The 27,128-nt window shown below is 46.6% G+C and overlaps 1 protein-coding gene and 1 pseudogene across 2 annotated transcripts; both read right to left on the reverse strand.

Moving 5' to 3' along the window:
* Nucleotides 1-1,000: 1,000 nt before the first annotated feature.
* On the reverse strand, nt 1,001-27,006 carry SLC3A2 (solute carrier family 3 member 2). 2 transcript variants are annotated; one of them, XM_053562238.1, is made up of 10 exons: nt 26,714-26,999; nt 7,157-7,594; nt 6,550-6,723; nt 5,878-5,969; nt 3,621-3,689; nt 3,463-3,521; nt 3,118-3,298; nt 2,869-3,009; nt 1,782-1,865; nt 1,001-1,502 (listed from the first exon to the last, which is right to left on the reverse strand). In XM_053562238.1, exons 1-10 carry the CDS (start codon nt 26,823-26,825, stop codon nt 1,140-1,142), a joined length of 1,713 nt encoding a protein of 570 aa, XP_053418213.1. In that variant the 5' UTR covers nt 26,826-26,999; the 3' UTR covers nt 1,001-1,139. The 2 variants fall into 2 exon arrangements, with proteins under 2 accessions (XP_053418213.1, XP_053418214.1); XM_053562239.1 differs by lacking the exon at nt 1,782-1,865 and having other exon boundaries at nt 26,714-27,006.
* Nucleotides 16,719-16,893, reverse strand: LOC128566270 (uncharacterized; annotated as a pseudogene).
* Nucleotides 27,007-27,128: the final 122 nt, after the last annotated feature.

Consider the following 27,128-nt stretch of genomic DNA (forward strand, 5'->3'; position numbering starts at 1 on the left):
GATATCCCAGTATAGAAGACGGCTAGGCCAGGTGCAGTGGCTCAGGGCTGTAGTTCCAGCACTCTTTGAGGCTGAGGCTGGAGGATCACTTGAGGCCCAGGAGTTCAAGACCAACTTGAGCAACACAGTGAGACACACACCCCCGCCCCAATAAAAAATTTAAAAACTAGCCAGCCCTGATAGGATACGCCTAAAGTCCCAGTTACTCAGGAAGCTGAGGTGGGATAATGGCTTGAGTCCAGGAATTCAAGATTATAGCGAGCTGTAATTGCACTACACTTCAGCCCAGGAAATAAGAGACTCTGTCTCTATAAAAAGATCAAAATAAGATCACGTCTCTCTGCTTTCACCATATCCACCATACCACAAATGTTTTGTCTTATTTCTTCTCCATCTCCCCATGACAACTTTAGCCCTAAAAAGGCAGAGATTTTTGTACTTTATTCCCTGCTATAACCAGAAGACCTTGGACAGTTCCTGGTACATGCTGAATGTTCAATAAATTCTCCCCGAATAACCACTAGTATCCTTCAGAAGTAGCTCTTTTAAAAACCAGACCATCTTGGCCGGGCGCAGCGGCTCACACCTGTAATCCTAGTACTCTGGGAAGCTGAGGCAAGAGGATTGCTTGAGCCCAAGAATTGGAGGTTGCTGTGAGCCATGAAGCCATGGCACTCTACTCACAGCAACAGCTTGAGACTGTCTCAAAAAAATAAAAATAAAAATAAAAACCAGACCATCCCATTCTTTCTCCCTGAAAGGTCCAGTCTCTAAGAACAGGAAAACTGACTACACTTGGCCCAGCCTCAGTAAGGACAGGAGGATGCTGTCCTAACCCTAACACCTCCTTGCTGTTGACTTTCAAAGACCCCTTCTTCTCTGGGCCTTAGTCTCTAAATGAATAATGAAGCAGTTGGAGCATCACTATGGGATAGGTCCAGGAGGCGAGGGGAGAGAAATTCCTGTGGGGACAGAGGGGAAAAAGCAAGACATGACCTCCCCAGGTAGGAGTGACTTTTATTTGAAGGCAGAAAACACCCTATTTAGGGGCTCATCTGTAATCTGCAACAGTTTAAAAAAAAGGAAAAAAAAACAACCCAAAGGCTTAAGGAGGAGAGTGGGAGGAAATGGGGTCCTGGTCAGGCAACATATGGGAAGTGGAGCAGCAGCCCTTCATGAGGCTCCAAGTTCAGGTGCTCCAGCTCAATGGAGGCAGCCTCCTCACGGCCTCGCCAGGTGCTGAGCAGGAGGTTAGCCCTGGCTGGCAGGCTGGTGCCGGGAGGCAGGTCGGAGGTTCCCAGCCTGGCTGGGTGGCTCATGTTCCCAAAATTGAGCACCACCAGGAAACGCTCATTCTGGTCCCAGTAGCGGATGTAGGAGAAAAGTTCAGGCTCAGTGGAGAGGAGATAAAATTCCCCATGGAGGAGGGAGCGCTCCTTACTCCGCTGATCGCTCAGCCGCCGGAACAGGGAAAGGAGGGAGCCAGGGTCTTCACTCTGTCCCTGAGAATAATGAAGACATAGCAGGAGTTGAGAGTCCCCAAAGTGCAAACTTCTTATTTTTTTTTTTTAAGAGACAGTCTCACTTTATTGCCTTCAGTAGAGTGCCCTGGCATTACAGCTCACAGCAACCTCCAACTTCTGGGCTTAGGCGATTCTCTTGCCTCAGCCTCCCGAGTAGCTGGGATCACAGGAGCCCGCCACAACGCCCAGCTATGAAGTACAGACTTCCATAAGCCCTGCCTACCCTCTGGTCTGAGTCTGCTCATATAAAACCCTTACCTTCACAGTGCTATTGACGTTTACAGACCCTGGTATGTTAGGGAGGCTGGACTCATCCCACAGCATGACCGGGGCCTCCATAGGCTGAAAATCAGAGAAGATAGGACTTGAAAAAGGCCGGGGCCAGTCATGGTGATACATGCCTGTAATCCTAGCTACTCAGGAGGCCCAAGAGGGGGGATCCCTTAAGCCCAGAAGTTTTGAGGCTGCAGTGAGCTATGATCACACTACTGTACTCTAGTCTAGGTGACAGAATAAGACCTTGTTTTGAAAGAAAGGTAAAGGGAAGAGAGGAGAGGTGATGGGAGGGGAGGGGAGGACAAAGAAAAGAAAAAAGAAAGAGACATGGACTCACTCTCCCTTATCCATCCCATTCTCATTTTCACTACTGTATAACCTCTCCACCCATGCCAGGCTAATTTCTATTGGACAAGCAGGGCAGGACCCCATCCCCTATTCTCTAGGCCCTGTATCCCACCTTCTTTTGCATAGCATTTATCAGCACCTGACATTTCATTATATTTGCACGTTATCTAATTATCTAACCACCTCCAGCTCTTTTGTTCACTGTTGTATCCTTGGTGTCTAACACATAGAGGTTATCCAATAGAAATCTGTGGAATAAACAAATGACTCATTTTATAACATAACGTCAGGTATCAATTCTAACCCTATGCTGAAGCCAGGAATGTCTTCGTGGTAGTACACGTGCCCCTGTCACAGCACTCGCTGTCGTGCACTCTGCCTATCCATCTGGCTCCCTCACTACACTATGAACTCCTAGAGGGCACAGACCCTAGCACAGAGTACTCACTGTCAAAGAAAGAAAGGAAAGAATGGTGGCCACCACAGTGAACATCTATCTGGCACAGTAATGTGCCTATATTACCATTAAAAACATGGTCTCATTTAATCCTAACCACTCTATGAAAAATACAGTGTCACAGAAGAGATGACTGAAATCACAGGGGTGAAACAATTTGCCCAGAGCCACAGCTACTGACTAGTCTATCTGCCACCATCCACAAAACCATAAGATGCATGAACTCAACCTCCCCCAAACTGCCATGCAGACAGCAAGCAGTACCTGTCCAGGACGGGCATCCTGTAGGCCAATCTCATCCCCATAGCTGAAAATGGGGGTCCCTGGCAGGGTGAAGAACAGCAGGTGGTAGAGATGGAGGAGTTGAGTCGGCAAGAAGGAAGTCATGAGTCCTGCCTGAGACAACTGCAGGGACAGACACTCTGGTTAGACACAAAGCCCCTCTCTGTATCTCCCAACAACACTTTCCTCTAAAAGTTCCCCTGTACCCCCTCCCACCAGCATGGTACTCACACTCCAGCTGCACCAGTGACTGTCAATGGCACCCAAATACTGAGTCACTAATACTTTTATGTGCTCCCCGGTGAAACTGGACTTTGACAGGTATGAGCTGGTCAAGAGCAGGTCTTTGTTAGATTCGAGTAGGCTTGAAATCTGCTGAAGGTCAGAGGAGTCAGTTCCTGCAATCAACAGCCTGCACAGGGGAAAGCAGAGGTCAAGATTGGTACAAGAAAGAATGGAGGTGAAGAAAGTTCTCTGGACTAGGATCCTCTCCCCCCCTTCTTAGAGCCATTATAATGCTCCACTGAGGGGTTACCACAATGGAGCTGAGTCAGGAAGATGGCCTCTGGCACCTACCTATCTTCACCAAAGCTCTTGGTGACGTTCTGCCACTCAGACAAGAATGAGGACGCATTCTAGACAGAAAAAAGATTCAAGGTATAGGAAATATTACCAAGCCCTGGTTGAGTCCATTCTCACACAAGTTTTGCCTCTAATGTGGAAAGGTAACTCACCGTGAGATTCTCCACATCCCGAACCTGGAACCCATCCACACCAGCTTTCAGCCAAAACGCTAAAGCATCCTACAGGGGTGAAAGAACAGAGATCAATACTCAAAAAGTTCCAGCCCATGCTACACCTCCTCACCCACTACATATGTCCCTATAACCTTGGGAGAGTCCATTGCCTTGCCTGGGTCTTTCCCACCAGTATTACAAAGGCTTGGCCTTCGGCTTCCTCTAGCACTAACCTCCCAGGGATTCTCTTAGTGGATACAGCACTTTACTTCTCCATTCCTGCCTCTGGCAAATCACACAGCCTCACATTTGACAAACAGGAAAGGTCCAAGAAAAAAAAGTGTATCCATAAACATAAGTTCATTTAACCCTTAGGATGTGGAATGCCAGTATATCTATCTTAAAGATGAAGAAATAGGCTCGGCGCCTGTGGCTCAAGTGGCTAAAGTGCCAGCCACATACACCTGAGCTGGTGGGTTTGATCCAGCCCGGGCACACCAAACAACAATGATGGCTGCAACCAAAAAATAGCCGGGCGTTGTGGCAGGCGCCTATAGTCCCAGCTACTTGGGAGGCAGAAGCAGCATCCCAGGAATTGGAGGTTGTTATGAGCTGTGATGCCACAAGTCTACCCAAGGTGACAGTATGAGGGTCTGTCTCAAAAAGAAAAAGATGAAGAAACAGATTCAGAAAAGCCAGATGTACCCAATGTCATAATTGGCAAGCAGCAGAGACTGGACCTAAAATGTCAGCCAATATCCTAAGGCAAGTGTCTTTACTCCTCCTCCCAATTTCCCAAGGCCTGGGGAGAGCTGGGGAGAGCTGGGGAGAGTAAGACAAGGATGAAAGATTAAAATTCCAAGCACAGGCTCGGCACCTGTAGCTCAAGCGGCTAAGGCGCCAGCCACATACACCAGAGCTGGCGGGTTCGAATCCAGCCCGGGCCTGCCAAACAACAATGACTACAACCAAAAAGTAGCTGGGCGTCATGGCAGGTGCCCGTAGTCCCAGCTACTTGGGAGGCTGAGGTAAGAGAATCGCTTAAGCCAGGAGTTGGAGGTTGCTGTGAGCTGTGATGCTCTGTCAGGCTCTGTCTCAAAAAATAAATAAATAAATAAATAAATAAATAAAAACAAAATTCCAAGCACAGCACAGAGTTTACAACAAGGTTTGAAAAGAGACCAGGTCTGTAGAACAGGCCCAGGCTTGCAACCCTGGTGCTCACCTGACACACAGCTTAGAACCCACCCCACTGGCCCTTCCTTCCACTCCTCTGTGCTACGTGCTCTCGCCTCTGGTCTCCATTTTCATCTGAGGCGACCACTCTCATGCCAAACCATCTGAAAATATTACTCTGTCAGTAACTTTTAAAGCATCTCCCAGCAATTGACAATGGCTTAAACTGGATGATCCCAGGAATCCTATCCAAATGCTGAGAGTCCAGAATTCTACCTCAAATCATGACAGCAAAGTCAGACTCTCCCTCTATTTTTCTTCTACCCATTCTTTTTTTTTTTTTGCAGTTTTTGGCCAGGGCTGGGTTTGAACCCACCACCTCTGGCATATGGGGCCGATGCCCTCCGCCTTTGAGCCACAGGTGCCGCCCATTCTTTCTTAATGGATGTGTCCTAGAACCCAGGCATCAGGAGCTGGGGTGATATTCAAAGCCCTATACCTTCAGGAAAAGCAGATTAGAGAAGACTACTGCAAATCTTTGGCACTTGAAGCCCCTACGAACCTTAGCTTCCTCATTTATAGATTAGGGATATATAATAGATACCTTGTATGGTTATTCAGAGAATTACAGAACATCTATAAAATACTTGGCATAGTCCCAGACACATAGGAAGACCCCAGTGCTTTTAATTTCAGACTTGGCTCCACTCCAAATACATCAAACAAAAACTGGGAAACCAGTCAGGACAGGATTCCCACAAAAGGGGCTTCCTTTCCCAAAAGGAAGAAAAATCAAACTTCCAGACTGACATCTGAGAAGGTCCCTTCCTGGTACTGTCTCAACCTCAGAGTCAAGGAAACAAGAAAAATGAGTAGACAGAAAAGGAACAATAAAAACAGGGGTGCACAGCTGGCCTGTCCTTCAGCTGTGGGATAGGGCATTCCTGCTTGACTCCAAGGAGCAAAGGGCCCCTCAGCTGGAACCAGGCTGGGTGTACAGGGCGGTAGACCAACTGTGAAAGGATCAATCCAGCCCCAGTATCTGGCTCCTACCTGCCATGAGCTCCAACACACTCACCTTCATCTTGGTAGCCACAGAGTCAACCTGAGTGGAAAACCACGAGTTCTCGCCCTTATAGTTGGGAGTGAGGTCAAGAATGACACGAATGCCTGAAACAATGAGAATAAGAGGGAAAGAAGAAATCAAACACCAAGTCTATTGAGTGTTTTCTATGTATTATTTGGTACAAAAGCTTGAATTTGAATCCTGGCAAAACTTGTTCCACTGAAACACAAATATAAGCAAGAAGGCACCTTAAGATCTTAGAAGGAAGATCTGTAGTATAGTAAAAAGGCTGAACTATGGGGCCCTCAGTTCCCTACCCCCAGAGTGAACCCTTTAAATTTATTTCTATATTGAATTATAAAACAATTTTGGGATCCCCTCCCCCCAAATTCACTGTTTCACAAGTCTAAAAACCACTAATTTAGTAAAAGCCCACTACTGGGCTTTTCAAATAAGGACACTGAAACCCACAAGTTAAATGACCTGCTCAAGACTGCATGGCCAAGCAGAAAGCCCCTGGAACAATACACCAACTCATTTTAGAATGAGGCCTAACAAACCTCCCCTGTACCTGACCTAAGAATTAAAAGCCAATACACTAGACAAAAATCCTGTTCTGCTTTTCTTCTGGCCAAAAGACCAAACACTTTCTAGCTACTTCACTGGGAACCCCAGGACACTCACTCTTTTTCTTGGATGATTGCAGGAGACTGTCAAAATCTTCTTTGGAGCCAAGACTGGGATCGATCTGTTGCAAGTCGGTCCCAGCGACATCATCCTTCTGGTTCTTGTGAATTGGGCCCAGGACAAAGCCTCTCACCTTCAGGGTGCTCAGGTAATCCAGATGCCCCTTCAGACCTGAAATGGGGGGACAGGGTTAACAAGTAGGGCCCCTGAGCTCCCCTATTCTCTCCTCTCCCAAGAAGGGTGGAGGGCTGGGGGTAGGGGGTGAGTAGAGAGGGGGCGGCAGAGGAAGCTGGATCACAAGATTTAGAGCTGCTGATGCAAGGAGCCTCGTACATTACTTCAGAAACCAGTTGCGACAGGCTCCCGGCGCGGTGGCCAAAGGGAGAGTGCTGAGTCAGCCACCCCCTCCAAAGAGTGAGGGCTGGGTCAGTTTTCTTAAAAAAACAAAGGGAAGAACTAGGTGCCCACAGCAGTCATGCACCGGATGGGGTACAGAATCTACAAAGTCTGAAGGGGGAAATATGGCAGAGGGTCGGTGCAGGGGGCAAAATTAAACCCCTAGGGGTGCAAGGCAGAGGGTGGGGGTGTTGGCTACTGCACTCACCAGCTAGGTTGCCAGAGTCGCTAGCCTGGAAGGCCTGAAGGTCGCCGATGCGGTAGAGAGCGCCCATGTGCCACCACTGCTGCACTGGAAGCTCGCGACAGCGTGGCGCCTGCACAATAATTACCACGGCGCCCGCCAGCATGCCAAGCCAGCCAAGCCAGAAGAGCAGCAGCAAAGCCAAGCGGGTGCGAACCCAGCCTGGGCTGCCTGCCACCTTCAGCAACTCCTCCTTAGACAGACCGGTGAACTTGGCCGCAGCTGCCGCCTCCGCGTCGTCTTCGGCTACCTTGATTTTCACCAGACCATTTTTTTCGGCACCGCCCACTACCGCCATCGCCGTGGCCGCCCCCGACGCCGCGTTCATCGGCTGCTTCTCGGGTTCTAGTTCATTCAGCTCCACCTCCTTCATATCCACCTCGGTGTCCTGGCTCATGGTGCCTGCGGAATCGATAACACGACGCAGCCTCGATCAAATGGTGGCTCGACTCCTTCCCAGAGACCCCAGCCCCGTGACTCAGCGCAGCTTCCGCTACGGCTTCCGCTCGACCGCTCGCCCAGGCCGGGGAAGTGGCTGGAGCACCGCCCCGACCCGCCCCTTAAAGTGAAATGTCGGGGATTGCTCAGGCTGCAAATGCTGTGGTGGGCGGCGCCTGGAGTAAAGTCCCAACACGCTTCTGACCGCCTCAAGGTAGTTTCTCGTCAACTACCAAAAGCTTTTTTCCAGCCTGACGCTAGGAGGGCTAACAAGGGAGCCACCTTTAGCAGGACAAACTCTTGTCATTTGTCCGCCCTGGATTCTGAGGCCCCTCTTCACCCACTCATTAGGCTAGTGACTACCCCAACACCATTTTTCATTTGCCCCTGTCCCAGGGCTCAGGCCACCGACAGGCAGTCCCAACCTTCTCACGGCCAACCAGATCCAATTTCTCCCCCACCAAACTAGACCTCTGCTCCCCTGCGAGGCTTACTGCCACTAAACTTTCAAGACTCATCCTGAGTTTATTTCAAGTAATTACTCACACAGCAACTATTTATTAAGCACTCACTACAATACTTTGTTTCCTTACCTTAACTAACTCTAATTCATTTTTCTTCTTTTTTTTGTAGAGACAGAGTCTCACTTTGTCGCCCTCAGCAGAGTGCCGTGGCGTCCCACAGGTCACAGCAACCTCCAGATCCTGGGCTTAGGCGATTCTCTTGCCTCAGCCTCCCAAGTAGCTGGGACTACAGGCGCCTGTCACAACACCCGGCTATTATTTTTGTTGCTGTTTGACCAGGGCCTGGTTTGAACCTGCCACCCTTGGTATATGGGGCCGATGCCCTACCCACAGGTGCTGCCCCAACTAATTCAGTCATTTTCATGTTGCTTAAAATGAACCTGTTTGGACAGGAAAGTTGAGGTTGACACCCCTCTTCTGACCCTACCCCCACCTCCAGTCCCTAGCAACAGGATATCCAGGAGCTAGGAATCAGACCTCCAAAAGAGACTCATTGGGGCTGCAGAGGGACCTACATTTTTCCTAGAACAGACCAGAGGGTGCCATGCCCAGACTCTTCCACCACCTGCAAGGCCTCCCACAGATTTACCCCAAACTTCCCCCGAGTGCAAGTTCCCCTACCTCCCCATCACTTTATTATCCTAGGCCTTGGAGGCAGCTGGTATTGCAGAGGCCTTCCAAACTCTCTCCATGGAGATCCTTGGATAGGTGTTAATGCAAAAGAGGCCACATTGTATAAAATAATTTAGAGATTTATGCTGAGCCAAATTCAAGGACCACAACAGGAACCACACCCAAGAAGCCTTGAGCAAGTGGACTCATTGTGGTGGGCTTAGATTGATTTTATACATTTCAGGGAGACAGGAATTACAGATAAAGTCATAAATCAGTATGTGGAAGGCATACATTGGTTTGACCCCAAAAGGTGGGACTTCTTAAAGCAGGGGCTTGCAGGGTATAGGCAGGTTCAAAGATTCTTTAGTTGACCGGAGGAAGAGTTAGTTAGGCTTTGTCCAATAGACCAGGAGTCAGCAAAAAGGAATGCTAGAGTTAAGATAAGGGTCTGTTTTTTTTTTTTTTTTTGTAGAGACAGAGTCTCACTGTACCGCCCTCGGGTAGAGTGCCGTGGCGTCACACGGCTCACAGCAATCTCCAACACTTGGGCTTACATGATTCTCTTGCCTCAACCCTCCCAAGCAGCTGGGACTACAGGCGCCCGCCACAACGCCCGGCTATTTTTTTGTTGCAGTTTGGCCAGGGCCGGGTTTGAACACGTCACCCTCGGCATATGGGGCCAGCGCCCTGCTCACTGAGCCACAGAAGCCGCCCAGATAAGGGTCTGTTAATCAGAGACAAACTACCAGACACAGGCTCAGACTCATGGTTTGTTATGTATATTGAGGACAAGCAGGTGTGCCTTGCACAGCCTTAAGCCTGTTGGTAAGTCACAAAGGATGTCTCTAAGGTGTGATGAGACATGTCTGTTCTCCATCATGGCTAGCAACATAGTTTTGGGGGGATCTCCTTGGCCAAAAGGGAGTCAGTCAGCCACTGGGGGATGGGGGAACCTTAAGATTTTATTTTAGTTCACAAGGGTTAGCAAGGACTACCAGACACCAACAGTATGAGGTAACAACTCTCAGGAACTGCTTGTTCCAGAGAAGTGCCAGCTGGGCTATTTTCAGAGAGGAACTGAAGGAAACTGATTCTTTCTCTCTCTCCCACCTAGGCTGGAAGCCAGGAATGCTGTGTTTTTCTAAGAAAGCTGAAGCCAAGATCTGAAATAGTAGAAAGAAAAGGGTATGAAAAGGCTCATCCTCTACTATTCCCCTTCTGTATTCCAAAGCATCCATCCCTGTCCCCACCCTGGGAAAACTGGAATCAGCTCCTAGGGGAGGCAGGCCACTGGGTAGAGGTTGAGGTTCATACCAGTGCTACAAGATGATAAGAGGTCCAAGGTCCCCTGTACATACCAGATAAGAAGTGCCAACCAGACTTTATCCAGAGCATGAAAGCTCAAGGTTGAAAACTGCAGGATCAGAAGCTTTCCTTGAGATGGTCCAACATAACACCCCCTAATAACAGCATCTCACTCACAGTCCCCCATGGCTCCAGATAGATGAAGCCGATTCTTCCTGCATGCATAAAGTAGCAAACAATTTACCTTCCCAATTTTATGAGCCGCCAACTGTGGAGAGCCAGCTATGACCCCCAACCACTTTTCCTCCCTTAACATTATTTTCACCTGTCAGAAGTCACATAGCCCATGCACACGGTCCTTGTTACTGGCATGCACAGTTTTTCCTCTTTAAGGATGATCTCTATCCCATGTGTTAAGATTTATGCAACTTTGGGCGGCGCCTGTGGCTCAGTCGGTAGGGCGCTGGCCCCATATACCAAGGGTGGTGGGTTCAAACCCAGCCCCGGCCAAAACTGCAACCAAAAAATAGCCGAGCGTTGTGGCGGGCGCCTGTAGTCCCAGCTACTCGGGAGGCTGAGGCAAGAGAATCGCTTGGGCCCAGTTGGAGGTTGCTCTGAGCTAGGTGAGGCCACGACACTCTACCAAGGGCCATAAAGTAAGACTCTGTCTCTACAAAAGAAAAAAAAAGATTTATGCAACTTTGTTTTATTTTCATTTCTTTTTTTAAACTTTGTACTTTACAAACTTTATTAAATAATGAGAATTATTTTTACTATCTTATATACAGTCTTTGAACTATGTTTTCCTAGATGCACTTTTTTCCCCACAAAGAATAAAATAGGTGAAAAGTGAACTTAAAAAAAAAAGAACATTCGGTACAGGAAACTAAAAAGAATAAACTTGACATACTTTTAAGTACATATAACTTTCCTTCCCCTTAATATACATCCCCACCCCACCTCCAGAAGAAACTATTTTTAAACAAAAGCCATTATTTGATAATGGAGGAAAGATACAAACATGATTATATATACACATAGCTCTCAAAATCTGTCCTAGCCAACAGAAGTGATCTGTAAAACTACACATTTATCCTAAAACCTAAGAACACAGACATTTTATACAGTAAGACATCTACCTTTGTGCAGCGAGGGTCTATTCCTGTTGCTGACATCAAAGTTGTACAAGACACTGGTGTGAAAAATAATTTCTGAAACAGTGTCTGTTATGGGTTATTGGAATTTGGGTTACACCAACTTAGAAGCAAAAATGGGAAACTGCATTCCTGGGACAAGATCCAGGTAACATTTTTTAATGGGTAATACAGATGCACTTAAACACACCTCTAGCAAGTCTAAGAACATACTTTCTTATGATGCTTATCTTTTCTGATTCATCTTTATCTGAAAACGAAGGCAATGAAAGAAGGAATGCTCCAGAACCATGTTATTCAATACAGACTTTGTTTTATTTATTTTTTTTTTTTTTTGTGGTTTTTGGCCGGGGCTGGGTTTGAACCCGCCACCTCCAGCATATGGGACCGGCGCCCTACTCCTTGAGCCACAGGCGCTGCCCAGACTTTGTTTTATAAGCTGTAAGAATAGCGTGGAGAAACAATAAACTTGGCTTTTTTAAATTTAAAAACAAATGTGTTAAGTACCTATTTGTAAGATAAGAATATCACATTTTATGTTTTACAATTAAGTGGCAAAGGACTTAAAAAGAGGAAAAGAGGGTGGCGCCTGTGGCTCAAGGAGTAAGGCGCTGGCCCCATATGCTGTGGGTAGTGGGTTCAAGCCCAGCCCCGGCCAAAAACCGCAAAAAAAAAAAAGAGGAAAAGAATTATGATGTCACAATTATTCAATATGATTGCTTACCTTTAAATGAGAAACCCTGACCCCTTTCCCTATACGTCGTATTTTTTTTTTTTTTTGTAGAGACAGAGTCTCACTTTTACTGCCCTCAGTAGAGTGCCGTGGCGTCACACGGCTCACAGCAACCTCCAGCTCTTGGGCTTATGCGATTCTCTTGCCTCAGCCTCCTGAGCAGCTGGGACTACAGGCGCCCGCCACAATGCCCAGCTATTTTTTGTTGTTGTTGTTGTTGTTGCAGTTTGGCCGGGGCCAGGTTTGAACCCGCCACCCTCGGCATATGGGGCCAGCGCCCTACTCACTGAGCCACAGGCGCCGCCCTACATCGTATCTTTTAAAATGGAAACCAAGAGGATGGGGAAGGGCCACAGAATGAACAACTACTAAATGAAAACAAAGGCCACTATTGGAGAAAACATTCCTGCTGTGTTAACCATGGTCTTAATGGAATTTTTTATAAGGAGCAATACACCTGCCTTCATTTTTCTCTTCTGCTTTTTTGATTTTGCTTTTTTTCAATTGTTTTGAGGCATATACAAGAACAGAACCTTTGGTTACTAGGTTCTGACTAGTATCATTAATGTTATAATCTTTATACAGGATTACATTTTAATACTGTATCCAACCCCTCATGAAAGGAAATAAAACCAAGACGTTGAGTATTTTTTCTTTGTTTGATACGAGTCTCAAGCTGTCACCCTGGGTAGAGTGCTGTTGCATCATAGCTCACAGCAACCTCAAACTCTTGGGCTTAAGCGATTCTCCTGCCTCAGCCTCCCAAGTAGCTGGGACTATAGGTGCCCACCACAATGCCTGGCTATTTTTTTTGTTGTTGTTATTTTTGCAGTTGTCATTATTGTTTTAGCTGGCCTGGGCCGGGTTCAACCCGCCAGCCTGGGTGTATGTGGCCAGTGCCCTATCCGCTGAGCTACAGGTGCCACATTGCAACCTTGTTTTAAATAAAGCTGTTTCCACGGTTCAGGGGCTGGCTGTAGTCATCAACTGTGTCAGCCCTCCAGACACCAGCCTAGCTCTTGTCTCCTCTTTCTTTGCCTCTCCCCATCTTTCTGGCTTCATTTCTCATATTTCCCACCATTTCCACTCAGTTCAACTCTCCCTCCTCGCGTGTGCTGAGAGGTCTCTCTCCCGCCAATGTACGCAACAACCAACCCTTCCACAGGCACTAGCCTCCAGCCATATCAGCCTTCAAAAACCTGCTGGTCTTACAACATATCAGGTTTTTTCAGGCCTCTGTCTTGTACATGCCATTCCTCTGCAGTTTGGCCCTTCTTGTTCTGCCACTCAACCTCATGAGCTCTTATTCAAGACCTAACTCAAGTGGCAGCTTTTCTCAACTCCTCAGACAAAATTAATTTCCCTCAACCATGCATCTCCTGCTACAAATCATGTCACATTTGTTTACACATTTCCTTGTCTGGATGTCTGCTTGTCCTTGGAAATAAGTGGCAGACACCTTGTGCTATTTGTTGATGAACCTGTTCAGAGATAGCACATAATAGGTGCTTGATAATTACTTGGTTAATGAATGGATGAACTATATCAATTAAGACCAAATACTTCACCTCTGAGAAACGACTGAACAAAAACAGCATGTGAAAGAGATGCCAATGCAGAAGAATATTTTGTAAATATTTTTTAAAATTTTATAATGAATATTTTGTATATAAAGATACATTTAGCTACAATTTCCAATTTTCCTTATACATGATGACTTTAGAGAAACTCTGTACATTACTTTTTCAAGAAGAATGAAGGCTTTAAGAGAAGGCTGGGACAAAGCAAACGGGGGAAAAAAGCAGTTTAGCAGTCCAGAGGCCAAAAACAACCACAGGAGGCCATGTGAGTCTTAAGTACTTTACACTCACACTCTAGCAGGCAGTTGGGGGTGGGGCCCTCAATGCAGAGGACCAAGTATACAAAGAAAGTTCCTTCCTAATCCCGTCACATGTTTCCCAACACATGAGGATTACTTGATCTTAGCCAAAAGACCAGGAAGTTGTTTTCCCACAAACATGTAAAAAGGATTTCCAAAGGCAGAGAGAAAATGGGAGCGAGATAGATGCGAGAATGGCTAGAAACTCTTCAGGAAGATGCTCTGTCCAACAGCCTGTTACCTTGCCAAAACCCAGTGGCTCAATTCCAAGGCACCAGCAACAAAGTATCCAAGCTCTGCTTCTAAAATACACATCAGCTGAAAGCCTTGAGTTTAGCCATTTGAAAGGCAGATGAAGGCAAAAGTTAAGGAATTGAACACTTGGAAGTCAAAGTAGAGGATGCTGACCTCAACCAAAGGGGCACACTTGGCAGTTGGTATTTGATGAACTGATGTTGAAATAGTATTTTTATCACGAATCTTACAGGAGGAACACTGAATGCTAAAGAAAACTGCCAGGGTTGTCTTTGTAAAGGGCCAGGAACACAAGGGGCGGGGGAGGGTAGATAAAAGCCAGAAAGAGTAAAAGGAATATAACCAAAGCCATCAGTAGAAGAGAAATAAATGCACCAATCTGAAAAGCACCTGGTACTCATACAGTGGACTCATGAACATTGCACCAACCCATTCTCCTCAATGCAACCAAGTATTAAAAGATAAACACTAGAGGGGCAGCACCTGTAGCTCAAAGGAATAATGCCCCGGCCCCATATGCCAGAGATGGCGGGTTCAAACCCAGCCCCAGCCAAACTGCAACAAAAAATAGCCAGGTGTTGTGGTGGGCGGCTGTAGTCCCAGCTACTCGAGAGGCTGATGCAAGAGAGCTAAGCTCAAGAGCTGGAGCTACAGCACTCTACCAAGGGCGACAAAGTGAGACTCAGTCTCTAAAAAAAAAAATGGAGGAGATGGGGAAGTGCTTTTAACATATTACCCTTGCATTGATATTGATGGCATCAGATAGTCAAAGAGAGAATACTTGATCTCATCAAGGAGGCTAAATAGCAATAAGAGACCTTAAAATGATCACTGAGGCCCTCTAACACCAGCTGCTTCTACAGTCATGGTCACACAGTATTGGGGGGCATCCTAACTTTCCCCATCACCTGTCCCTCCAAAACATTCTGTCATCACCCTATTTGGAAGAGAATCACTAAGCACTTAACTCAAGAGGTTAAGCTCTGCCTTCCTAAAGGGGGACTATCTACATGAATTATTTGGGATTCTTCTGTATGGAACATGTCTCATTTATTTGTTTGCTTATTTTGAGGCAGAGGCTCACTCTGTTGCCTGGTAGAGTGCCATGGTATCATAGCTTACAGCAACCTCAAACTCTTGGGTTCAAGTGACCCTCTTGCCTCAACCTCCCAAGTAACTGGGACTACAGGTGCCCACCACAATGTCCAGCTATTTTTAAAGACTGGGTCTCATTCTTGCTCAGGCTGGTTTCAAACTCCTGAGTTCAAGCAATCCACTCATCTTGGCCTCCCAGAGTGTTAGGATTAGAGGTGTGAGCCATGGCACCTGGCCCTTCCCTATTTATTTATCCATTCATTTACTTATACAGGTTGAATATCCCTAATCTGCAAATTTGAAATTCAGATGCTCCAAAATCCAAAAATTTTTGAGCATCAACATGATGCTCAAATTAAATGTTCATTGGAGCATTAGGGATTAGGGATACTCAACCTGTAAGTGTGCAAATAATGCAAATACTCCAAAATACAAAAAGTTTAAAAAAATCCCAAGTCCCCCCAATCTGAAACACTTCTGGTCCCAAGTATTGGACAATGGATAACAACCTATATCAGTACAGACTCATGGATATTTATTTTATACTATGGGGGCTGGAATCCAATATTATATTATTCGATTTATTGTTCAAATTGCTCCAGCTTTAGGTACTGTGAGCCCTTTCATGTTGGCTCCTATATCCTTTTGATACCCCAGCCCCATCTTTTATATTTACTAAGGCCCCAGCCCTAAATCTGCCATATCTCTAAGGAGCTCTGGTTCATTTTATTGGAGAACAGTATTAGAAACCAAGATAAGGACCAGTCGTGGTGGCTCACACCTGTAATCCTAGAACTCTGGAGACCAAGGTGTGGGGGGAGGGGAGATGTTTGTGCTCAGGAGAGTTCAAGACCAGCCTGAACAAGAGTGAGACCCCCATCTCTACTAAAAATAGAAAAAGTAGCCTGGCATAGTGGCACATGCCTGTAGTCCTAGCTACTCAAGAAGCTGAAACAAGAGAATGGTTTTAACCCAGCAGTTTCAAGTTGCTGTGAACTAGGCTAACACCAAGCCACTCTAGCCTGAAGCAAAAGAGACTCTATCTCCAAAAATAAAAATAAATAACATGCGAGTTTCTGGCATAGAACCAAAGTGAGAGTCCGCAGATAGAAGAGGCCAGTCCAGGGACAAGGAAAGACTTTCATAGAGGGGGAAGGAGAATGCAGACTGACCAGCTATCAGCTCAGCTCCCACACAATTGCAAAAGGCTTTTATTAGCCTTAGCAGTACAGCAGGGATGCGGTAGACCAGAGCACCACCAGGGGCTCTTGGTGGGGGAGGGGAGATTAAGACTAAGGATAGGTCAGGATTATGGGCGTATCCTCAGGGTCAAGGTATCGGTAGGGTGTTGCCAGGAACTCTGGCTTTGAAGCACTCCAGGAATCTGGAGAGGGGATTGCCAGTTTCTGATTTTCTAAAATGGCTGCACTCCTGTCACGGTCACGAGAACTCCTTTCTCACATAAAGAAGATCTAACTCCAACAAAGTTATGACACACAGATCTCCACTAAGCAACTCAATATTCCCAGAGGAGCACACCATTCCTGGAAGTACTGCAATACCAGGTTGTTGTATGGAATGGATGAAACAAGCTCCTGTTCCATCTCCCTACTCCAAAAAACAATTGAATACAGAGTACATATCAGATGTTAAACTGGTAAGAATACATACATTTGATTTTAATCAAAAAGCAAATAAGTGGCTGGGCGTGGTGGCTCACGCTTGTAACCCAGCACTTGGGAGGCTGAGGCAAGTGGATTGCCTCACTTCACAGATTGCAGACCAGCCTGAGCCAGAGGGAGACCTCATCTCTTAAAAAAAAAATAGCCAGGCATGGTGGCAGGCGCCTGTAGTCCCAGCTACTTGGGAGGTTGAGGCAAGAGAATGGCTTGAGTTCAAGAGTTTGAGGTTGCTGTGAGCTATGATGCCACAACACTCAGCACTCAACCGAGGGCAACAAAGTGAGACTCTGTCTCAAATTAAAAAAAAAAAAAAAAGGCAGAGAAGTGAGAAGTGGTACTACCAGTATCAACTCCCCCTCAGCTTCTCCAGGCCCAAGTAGCAAATCTTTGTCACTCAGGTCCACTGTGTGAGCCTGTCCTTACAATTTTCAGTATTTTATCTCCTCAAGGATCAGGCTGATGAGACCACCTCCATAACCCAGGAAATTCTATTTTCAAATTGGGCTTTTTCTCTGCTAAGGTTACTATCTTGCACTATCTTGTCTCCCACTTCACAAGCATATCCGTCTCTATTAATCGAGGCAGTGCCTCTTGCTGCCAGGAGGGGGCAGGGTTGTTCTCTGAACAAACATTCTCCAGGCCTAAAACCAAGTTCATTAGATTTGGCCTGGGAAAAAAATCATTCAACAATTTATAGGGCCTGGCCATGCCTGTAATCCTAGCACTCTGGGAGGCCAAGGTGGGAGGATCATTTGAGCCCAGGAGTTTGAGGTTGCTGTGAGTTAGACTGACACCACTGCACTCTAGTCTAGGGCAAAAGAGTGAGGCTGTCTCAAAAAAAAAATTATATAGACAACTAATAAATGTATATTTAGCACTCTTTGTGTGTTGTGCTCTGCTAGGCAATAGGATTAGAAGAATGATTTACTCTGGTAAGATCAGACCTCAGGCAATTTACCAACAGTGGGGAGGCATGGATCAGGCTTGGGGAAAGAGTTCTGGTTAAGAAACTGGCTTCTTAATGATTATATTAATCACTTTGGACTACAACCTAAAGACAAAGGAGGAGCACTGGGCACTGAAGGATTGTGAGCTGAGAAGTGAGACTTAAACAGATTTTTCATTTGGAAAGATCACTCTGACTGCAATGTAGAAAATACATCCAAAGAAAGGAAACCAGAGCCAGGAGGCCAGATTAAGTCTGTTATAAAAGCCTAAAGTGAGGGTGGCGCCTGTGGCTCAAGGAGTAGGGCGCCGGTCCCATATGCTGGAGGTGGCGGGTTCAAACCCAGCCCGGGCCATAAAAAAAAACCACCAAACAAAAAAAAAGAAAAAAAGCCTAAAGTGAATGGCCTTAATTAGGTAGTGACACTGGGGGGCTTGGACAATTGTGGGAAATAGAAGGCATGGTTTGGAATAACTATTGGACAAGATTAGTTGAGAAGCTTGTAGGTCATCCAAGTGATGATGTTCATCCATAAGGCAACTGGATGTATAGCTCTGAAGCTCTAAGAAAGATCCAGGGACAGGAGCCATGACTCACGCCTGTAATCCTAGCACCCTGGGAGGTCAACGCAGGTGGATTGTTTGGGCTCAGGAGTTTGAGACCAGCCTGAGCTAGAGCAACCTCATCTCTAAAAATAGCCAGGCATTGTGGCTGGCACCTATAGTCCCAGCTACTTGAGAGGCTGAGGCAAGAGGCTCACTTGTGCCCAAGAGTCTGAGGTTGCTGTGAGCTATGATGCCACAGCATTCTACTGAGGGTGACAATGTGAGACTGTCTTAAAAAAAAAAGATCCTGATTTAGAGTTACAGGACTATGTAGCATTGGCAGCCATTAAAACCCGGTATAGGCCAGGTGCAGTGGCTCACACCTGTAATCCTAGCACTCTGGCAGGCCAAGGCAGGTGGATTGCTTGAGCTAACAGGTTCAAGACCAGCCTGAGGGCGGCGCCTGTGGCTCAGTGAGTAGGGCGCCGGCCCCATATGCCGAGGGTGGCGGGTTCAAACCCAGCCCCGGCCAAACTGCAACAGAAAAATAGCCAGGCGTTGTGGCGGGCGCCTGTAGTGCCAGCTGCTCGGGAGGCTGAGGCAAGAGAATCGCGTAAGCCCAAGAGTTAGAGGTTGCTGTGCTATGATGTCGCCATGGCACTCTACCCAGGGCAACAGCTTGAGAATCTGTCTCAAAAATAAATAAATGAAATCCTGCATAGTTGGAAAAGGTGACAAAAGAGCAGAGTGAGAAAAAAGGTGGGTCCTAGAATATAACTGAAGGAACACTAATAGTTAAGGAATGCTTGAGTACGATGGCATGCATTTGTAGTACCAGCTACTCAGGTGGTTGAGGTAGGAAGACCAATTGAGGCTAGGACTATGAGTCTACTCTGGGCACTAGTGAGATCTTACCTTGAAAAAAAAATTGTTTTAATATATACGGGATGGCCAGAAGATGTACCTTAAGAACCACTAAGAAGCTGTCAGGAATATAAAATCACTAGGAGAGAGCAGTGAATGTCCCTCAAACTGCAGGAAAAGACTATTTCAAGAAATATGAAATAGGGCTGGGCACAATGGCTTATGCAGTCCTAACACCCTGGGAGGCTGAGGCAGGCAGATTGCTTGAGCTCAGGAGTTCAATACCAGCCTGAGCAAGAATGAGACCCCAGCTCTACTAAAAACAGAAAAACTAGCCGGGCATGGTAGCACATGACTGTAGTCCCAGCTACTTGGGAGGCTGAGGCAAGAAGATCACTTGAACCCAGAAGTGTAAAGTTGCTGTGAGTTCTGATGATGCCACAGCACTCTATCTAGCCTGTACAACAGAATGAGACTCTCTCAAAAAAAAGTTCAAAATTCAACTATGGATAATAAAGCTTACATTATTTCCACCAAACTCCTATGTCTCCTTGACAGGTAACTAAAATTTCCCCAATTTTGTTTAAAAACTCCTAAGCAGGGCGGCACCTCTGCCTCAGTGAGTAGGGCACCAGCCCCATATACGGAGGGTGGTGGATTTGAACCTGGCCCTGGCCAAACTGCAACAAAAAATAGCTGGGCGTTGTGGCAGGCGCATGTAGTCCCAGCTACTTGGGAGGCTGAGGCAAGAGAATCACCTAAGCCCAAGAGCTGGAGGTTGCTTGAGCTATGACGCTACAGCACTCTACTGAGGGTGACAAAAAAAAAAAAAACTCCTAAGCACAACCAGTAATTTTACCTACAAATCAAGAAACACAGCCTAGTGCTCTGGACCCTCTACTTGGAACGCTGTGTCCCACATGGCTCCTTCCTTCGTTTCCTCCCCCCTTTTTTTGAGACAGTCTCACTTTGTCATTCTTGGTAGAGTGCTGTAGCCATCAGAGCTCACAGCAACCTCAAGCTGTTGGGCTTAAGTGAGCTTCTTGCTTCAGTTTTTCATTTTTAGTAGAAATGGGGTCTCACTCTTGCTCAGACTTGTCTTGAACTACTGAGCTCAAGCAATCCAAACCCCTCAGCCTCTCAAAGTGCTAGGATTATAGACGTGAGCCACCACCTCTGTACTCCTCAGTTTCCTTTAGAGTTCTGCCTAAATGTCACTCCATCAGAAACCCTCCCAGACTCAGTGAAATGATTCCTCCCCTTCTACTCCAGCGCTCCCTTCTATTCCATTTAATCTTCCCATAGCACTTATCTTCATCTGACATATCAGCTTCTCTGTCTAACCACTATAATCTCCATAGGGTCGCAAAAGGGATTGTTTTGTTACCTCTTGTATCCCCTGTTCCTAGCAGGTGCTCAACAAATGAATACCGGTAGAATAAGTGCTGAATGGGGCGGTGCCTGTGGCTCAGTGGGTAGAGCGCTGGCCCCATGTACTGAGGGTGGTGGGTTCAAACCCGCCCCCAACAAACTGCAACAAAAAATAGCCCGATGTTGTGGCAGGTACCTGTGGTCCCAGCTACTGGAGAGGCTGAGGGAAGAGAATTGCCTAAGCCCAAAAGTTGGAGGTTGCTGTGAGGTGTGATGCCACAGTACTCCACTGAGGGCAACAAAGTGAGACTTTGTCTCTAAAAAAAAAATAAAAAGAATAAGTGTTGAATGAAGGTCATCTGTGACCTTAAATTTCTAAGAAAATTGGCCTTTTTCACTGCTCATCCTCTTCCTCCCTCTATATTTTCCAAAAAGAGTATCTACTTTAAACTATTTTTTCAATTATTATTATTTTTAGAAACAGCATCCTGCTGTCACCCAGACTGGAGTACAGTGGCACAATCATAGCTCACTTCTGTCTTTAATTCCTGGGCTCAAGCAATCCTCCCACCTTAGCTTCCCAAGTAGGTAGGACTACAGGGGTCACCACGCCTGGTTACCATTTTTTTTGCAGTTTTTGGCCAGGGCGGGGCTTGAACCTGCCACCCCTCCACATTAGGGGAGCCACAGGCGCCGCCCACCTCGTTACTTTTTTTGAAATGCCCCCTTCTGGGCTGCACCTGTGGCTCAAAGGAGTAGGGCACCAGCCCAATACGCCGGAGGTTGCAGGTTCAAATCCAGTCCCGGCCAAAAACTGCAAAAAAAACAAAAAAAATGAAATGCCCCCTTCCTAGTGAATTCTATTATTACTACATAAGAGGTCACAAACTCACAATTATGGGCCACCTTTTGCCTGAAGGCATTTATTGGGGGGGGGGGAACAGGGTCTTGTTCTGCTGCCTAGGCTTGAGTACAGTGACATCATCATAACTCACTGCAACCTCAAAGTCTTGAATTCAAGTAAACCTCCTGCTTCAGCCTCCTAAGTAGCAGGACTACAGGCATAAGCCACCATCGCGCCTAGCTAATTCTTCTATTTTTTGTGGGTATAGGGGTTCTCCCTATGTTGCTTAGGCTCTCCAATTCCTGGGCTCAAGCATGAGCCATCATGCATAACCCTATTGGCATATTCTATTTATATTTGCCATGTTGACTTGTTGGAAAAAAATTTTTTTAAAGAGACAGTCTCACTGTGTTACCCAGCTTGAGTGCAGTGGCTATTCAGATGTGCAATCATAGAACACTACAGTCTTGAACTCCTAGCCTCAAGGCATCCTCCCACCTCAGACTCTCAAGTAGTTGGGACTACAGGCACACCCCAGTGACACCTGGCAAAAAAATTTTTTAAGGATATGAAAAATATAAGTTTATTTTATATTAGAGAGAGGAAAGAGTCAGGGGAAGAGATGAAGAAGGAGCGAAGAAAAAGGAAAGCGGAGGGGGGGCAGAATGGCATGGCATCCAAAGAAAAAAAGGAATAATGCTAGCCACTGGCAAAAAATTTTAGGCCAGGCTTGGCACCCGTAGCTCAGTAAGTAGGGTGCAGGCCACATACACTGAAGCCAGCAGGTTCACGCCCAGCCTAGGCCAGCTAAATTAACAATGACAACTGCGGGCAGTGCCTGTGCCTCACATGCTGGAGGTGGCGGGTTCAAACTCAGCCCCAGCCAAAACTGCCAAAAAAAAAAAAAGGCCGGGTGTGGTGGCTCACGCCTGTAGTCCCAGCACTGTGGGAGGCCAAGACAGGTGGATTGCCTGAACTCAGAGGTTCGAGACCAGTATGAGCAGCAGTGAGCCAGAGTAAGACCCAGTCTCTACTAACATCAAAAACAGCCAGACGCTGTGGTGGGCCCAACTATTGGGGAGGCAACAGGACAGAGCATCGCCAGAGGAAGCATTGAAAAAAAGAAGAAAGAAAATGAACAAAAAAAAAAAAAGAGAGAGAGTACTTCAAACGAAGAATGATGAACAAGCAAGCTGAAATCAAAAATAAATTAAAAATAAAAAAAAAAAAAAAAACAATGACAACGCAACCAAAAAATAGCCAGGCATTGTAGCAGGCACCTGTAGTCCCAGCTACTTGGGAGGCTGAGGCAAGAGAATCGCTTAAGGCCAGGAGTTTGAGGTTGCTGTGAGCTGTATCGCCATGGCACTCTACCAAGGGCGACATAGTGAGGCTGTCTCAAAACAAAAGGGGGGGGGGGCAGCACCTGTGGCTCAGTGAGTAGGGTGCTGGCCCCATATACCAAGGGTGGCGGGTTCGAACCTAGCCCCAGCCAAACTGCAAGAAAAAATAGCCAGGTGTTGTGGCAGGTGCCTGTAGTCCCAGCTACTCAGGAGGCTGAGGCAAGAGAATCGCCTAAGCCCAAGAGCTGGAGATTGCTGTGAGCTGTGATGCCATAGCACTCTACCAAAGGTGACAAAGTAAGACTCTGTCTCTAAAAAAAAAAAAAAATTTAGGCCAAATTAGCCATGTGTGGTAGCACACACCTATAGTCCCAGCTACACAGGAGGCTGATGTAGGAAGACCAATTGAGTCCAAGAGTTTGAAGATGCAGTGAGTTATGATCCCACATGCATTCTGCCTAGGCAACAGAGAAACTTTATCTCAAAACAACGACAAAAAATTTAAGTTAGATGTCAACATTTTAAAATGGGTAAATTAATATATAATTCTAGATTTCTGTATACTCTTGAAAACAGTGACCATCTGATCACACAGAGGTAATATTCTAGCAAGGCAACAGTCAGCTGTAGATTAGAAAGGCCTGTTCAGTTCACTAGAATTCCCACTCGGTTCATTGTTTTTATCTACATTACTCACCCGATTTCTGCAAGTACACGAACTGGAGAGATGCTTAACAGAAATCCTCTCTTTTCCATTTCCACTGCCATTATACTTAGTTCTGATTCCTCTTACCTCTTCCCTAAATTACTCAGACAATCCAATTAATTCCTTGTCTCCACCTTATCCTTGTTTCTTCTCACCTACCTGCTTAAAATTTTTTCCTGGTTTCTTTCTGACTATCCACAATTCGAATGATTTAGCTTTGCATTCCAGGCCCTCCTCATCTGCCCTTCCCTAGAAAGTCTTTTTCAGTTTTATATTCTAGTCCCATTTAACCTTTATTTCAGGCTATCGTAAGGGTACAAAGAATCAAGTCACAATTTTTTAATTTGTTAGGTAGAGTCCCTCTTGTAGTTGTGTCCTGTATCCAAAAGGTATGCCATACACCCCTACCTTGTGTTCTTAGGTGGGAGCACACCAATCCCCTCTTCCCCCAACTTGAATAGAATTAAGTTTTTCTCCTATGTGGGCATGTGTTAGATCATCTATGTCAGTGGTTCTCAACCTTCCTAATGCCTTGATGTATTCTCTTTTTTTTTTTTTGTAGAGACAGAGTTTCACTTTATTGCCCTCGGTAGAGTGCCGTGGCCTCACACAGCTCACAGCAACCTCCAACTCCTGGGCTTAGGCGATTCTCCTGCCTCAGCCTCCCGAGTAGCTGGGACTACAGGCGCCTGCCACAACGCCCGGATATTTTTTTGTTACAGTTTGGCCGGGGCTGGGTTTGAACCCGCCACCCTCGGTATGTGGGGCCGGCACCCTGCTCACTGACCCACAGGCGCCGTCGGTAAGGCGCCAGCCCCATATACCGAGGGTGGCGGGTTCAAACCTGGCCCCGGCCAAACTGCAACCAAAAAATAGCCGGGCATTGTGGTGGGCGCCTGTAGTCCCAACTACTCGGGAGGCTGAGGCAGGAGAATCGCTTAAGCCCAGGAGTTGGAGGTTGCTGTGAGCCGTGTGAGGCCACAGCACTCTACCGAGGGCCATAAAGTGAGACTCTGTCTCTACAAAAAAAATTAAAAAATAAAAATAAATCAGCCTTGATGTATTTTCATTGTTACAAAGGGTTCTCCCACAGGCTGAGAACCGCTGCTCTACTGGCTTCAAAATAATATTGAGTACACTGGATACTTTCTTTTTCATTCTTGTTTTTTTTTTCTTGGGTTTTTTTTTTTTTTTTTTTGAGACAAAATCTCAAGCTGTCACCCTGGGTAGAGTACCATGGCATCATAGCTCCTTCACAGCAATCTCCAACTCTTCGGCTCAAAAGATCCTCTTGCCTCGGTTTTCCTATTTTTAGTAGAGACAGGGTCTTGCTTTTGCTCAGGCTGGTCTCACACTCATGAGCTCAAGCAATCCACCCACCTCAGCCTCCCAGAGTGCTAGGATTGGCGTGAGCCACTGCGCCCGGCCTTCTTTTCCATTCTTATGACACTTTACTAAGAATGTTTCAACTCCATCCAGGTTAATACAAAAGATGTAAAGTCATTATCTTAGGGCTGAACAGTACTCCATGATATACATATATGACAGCTTCTTAATCCATTCCTGAGTTGATAGCCTATATTTCAATGAATTACATCCCATGCACTTCCTTCCTTTTCTAGCACCAAGCCTATGCTCAAATTGTTTTTTAAGGGGAATTCTCCTCCCTAGTCTGTTCATCTACCCTTCTAGACCCATACACTCCATAGCATTTCCCTCAATTCCCATTCCCACACACAACCTTCCCAGCCTTGTCTGCCTACTCTGCACCTTCTTGATTTTCTAGTTTATCTGTTCTACTTTTTTTTTGAGATAGTCTCACTTGTTGCCCTCAGTAGAGTGTCATGGCGTCACAGCTCACAGCAACCTCAAACTCTTTGGGTTCAAACAATTCTCTTGCCTCAGCCTCTCAAGTAGCTGGGACTACAGGCGCCTGCCACAACACCTGGTTATTTTTAGAGATGAGGTATGGCTCCAGCTCAGGCTGGTCTCAAACCTGTGAGCTCAGGCAATCCACCTGCCTTGGCCATCCAGGGTGCTGGGATTACAGGCGTTACCCACAGTGCCCCACTATCTGTTCTACATTCTATACATTATGTTACAACTTTCAATCATACTAAGGCTATTAGTATGCACATCTTACTAAGTCCCCTCAACCAGGAAATCTCCTTGAGGGGAGAGTCTTAGTCTCTTCCCCCAACTCTTTTATGTTGTATTATGCACAGAACAAGCACTTAGTAGTTAAAAAATGAATTTATTCCAGTCCATAATAACTTTGTTCAAACTAGAATTATCTCAGTATTTGAGGCACGCATGGGTACAATATTGCCCTCAAGAGTGAAAAAAAACTGGCCGGGTGTGGTGGCTCACGTCTGTAATCCTACAGCTCTGGGAGGCCAAGGCGGGTAGATTGCCTGAGCTCAGTTTTGAGACCAGAATGAGCCAGAGTGAGACCTCCTCTCTAAAAATAGCTGGGCGTTGTGGTGGACACTGTAGTCCCAGCAACTTGGGAGGCTGAGACAGCCTGTAATTGCTTGAACCCAAGAGTTGGGGTTGCTGTGAACTACAACACCAGGGTACTCTACCAAGGGCGACAAAGTGAGACTCTGTCTCAAAAAAAAAAAAACAAGGGTTTCTGGGGTCAGGTGCAGTGGCTCACGCCTGTAATCCTAGCACTCTGGGAGTGCAGAGGCAGGATGATTGCTTAAGCTCAGGAGCTTGAAACCAGCCTAACGAAGAGTGAGAGTGAGACCCCATCTCTACCAAAAATAGAAAAACTAGCTGGGCCTTTTGGAGCATGCCTGTAGTTCCAGCTACTCAGTAGGCTGAGGCCGGAGGATCGCTTGAACTCAGGAGTTTGAGGTTGCTGTTAGCTAGGCTGACCTAGAGCACTCTAGCCTGGAGCAAGAGAATGCCCCCTCTACCCCAAATATATATATATGCACACATACAACATAATGGGGTTGTATTGTACCTACCTCTTGGGATTCTGGAGGAGTAATCAATTCATATGGTGTGCTTAAGACGTTACTCCACAAACATTAACTAATGTTAGCCCTACCACATGCAGGCCAAACATCTATGAAAATCGGACCAAAAAGGACATAGGTGGCCATTCAGAAAAAATCTGACCCTGTCTTAAGTGGAGCACTTACGTCTGGACTTTCCCGAAACGGCTCTACGCAAGGGATGTCCACCCAAGCCCAGCCGGAGACCCAGTACCTGAGTCGCCCCCCGCGCTGAGACCCTGGACCCCAGGCTCTGAATGGTCGCCAGGCGGCTGGCGCGGAACAGAGACGACGCCGGTCGAGGGTTCAGGAGGCATGGAATCCATGGAGGCGTATCTTGCGTACGGCTTTTAAGGTGTGTGTCGGCAAGGTGCGCTCAGGCCAGCGTAAAAGCTGTAAATGGCCGTCCAGGATCGGCACAAATCCCGGGCCTCAGCTATTGCGTTCCTCACGCGACAGACGAGCACCGTTACACTGCAATGCGGTGGCTGCACTAGTGAGCTTTCCTGGAGCGCAGGCGCACCTTTTTCGCGCCGCAAGTTCAAGCGTTAGCCCTCTACGCCCGCCTACCTTGGAACTCTCTACCCACAACTCCCCGGGCTGGCAAGAGATCTCTGTGTGCGCGTGCG

The sequence above is a fragment of the Nycticebus coucang genome, chromosome 14, assembly GCF_027406575.1.
Source record: "Nycticebus coucang isolate mNycCou1 chromosome 14, mNycCou1.pri, whole genome shotgun sequence".
NCBI lineage: Eukaryota > Metazoa > Chordata > Mammalia > Primates > Lorisidae > Nycticebus > Nycticebus coucang.

Coding starts and splice junctions, on each gene's coding strand:
- SLC3A2 (XM_053562238.1), bottom strand. CDS start 26,825: ATGGATTCCATGCCTCCTGAACCCTCGACCGGCGTCGTCTCTGTTCCG. Junction 3,690..5,877: donor CTGTGGCTACCAAGATGAAG/GTGAGTGTGTTG, acceptor TCACCCCTGTAG/GATGCTTTAGCGTTTTGGCT. Junction 1,503..1,781: donor ACGTCAATAGCACTGTGAAG/GTAAGGGTTTTA, acceptor CATTATTCTCAG/GGACAGAGTGAAGACCCTGG.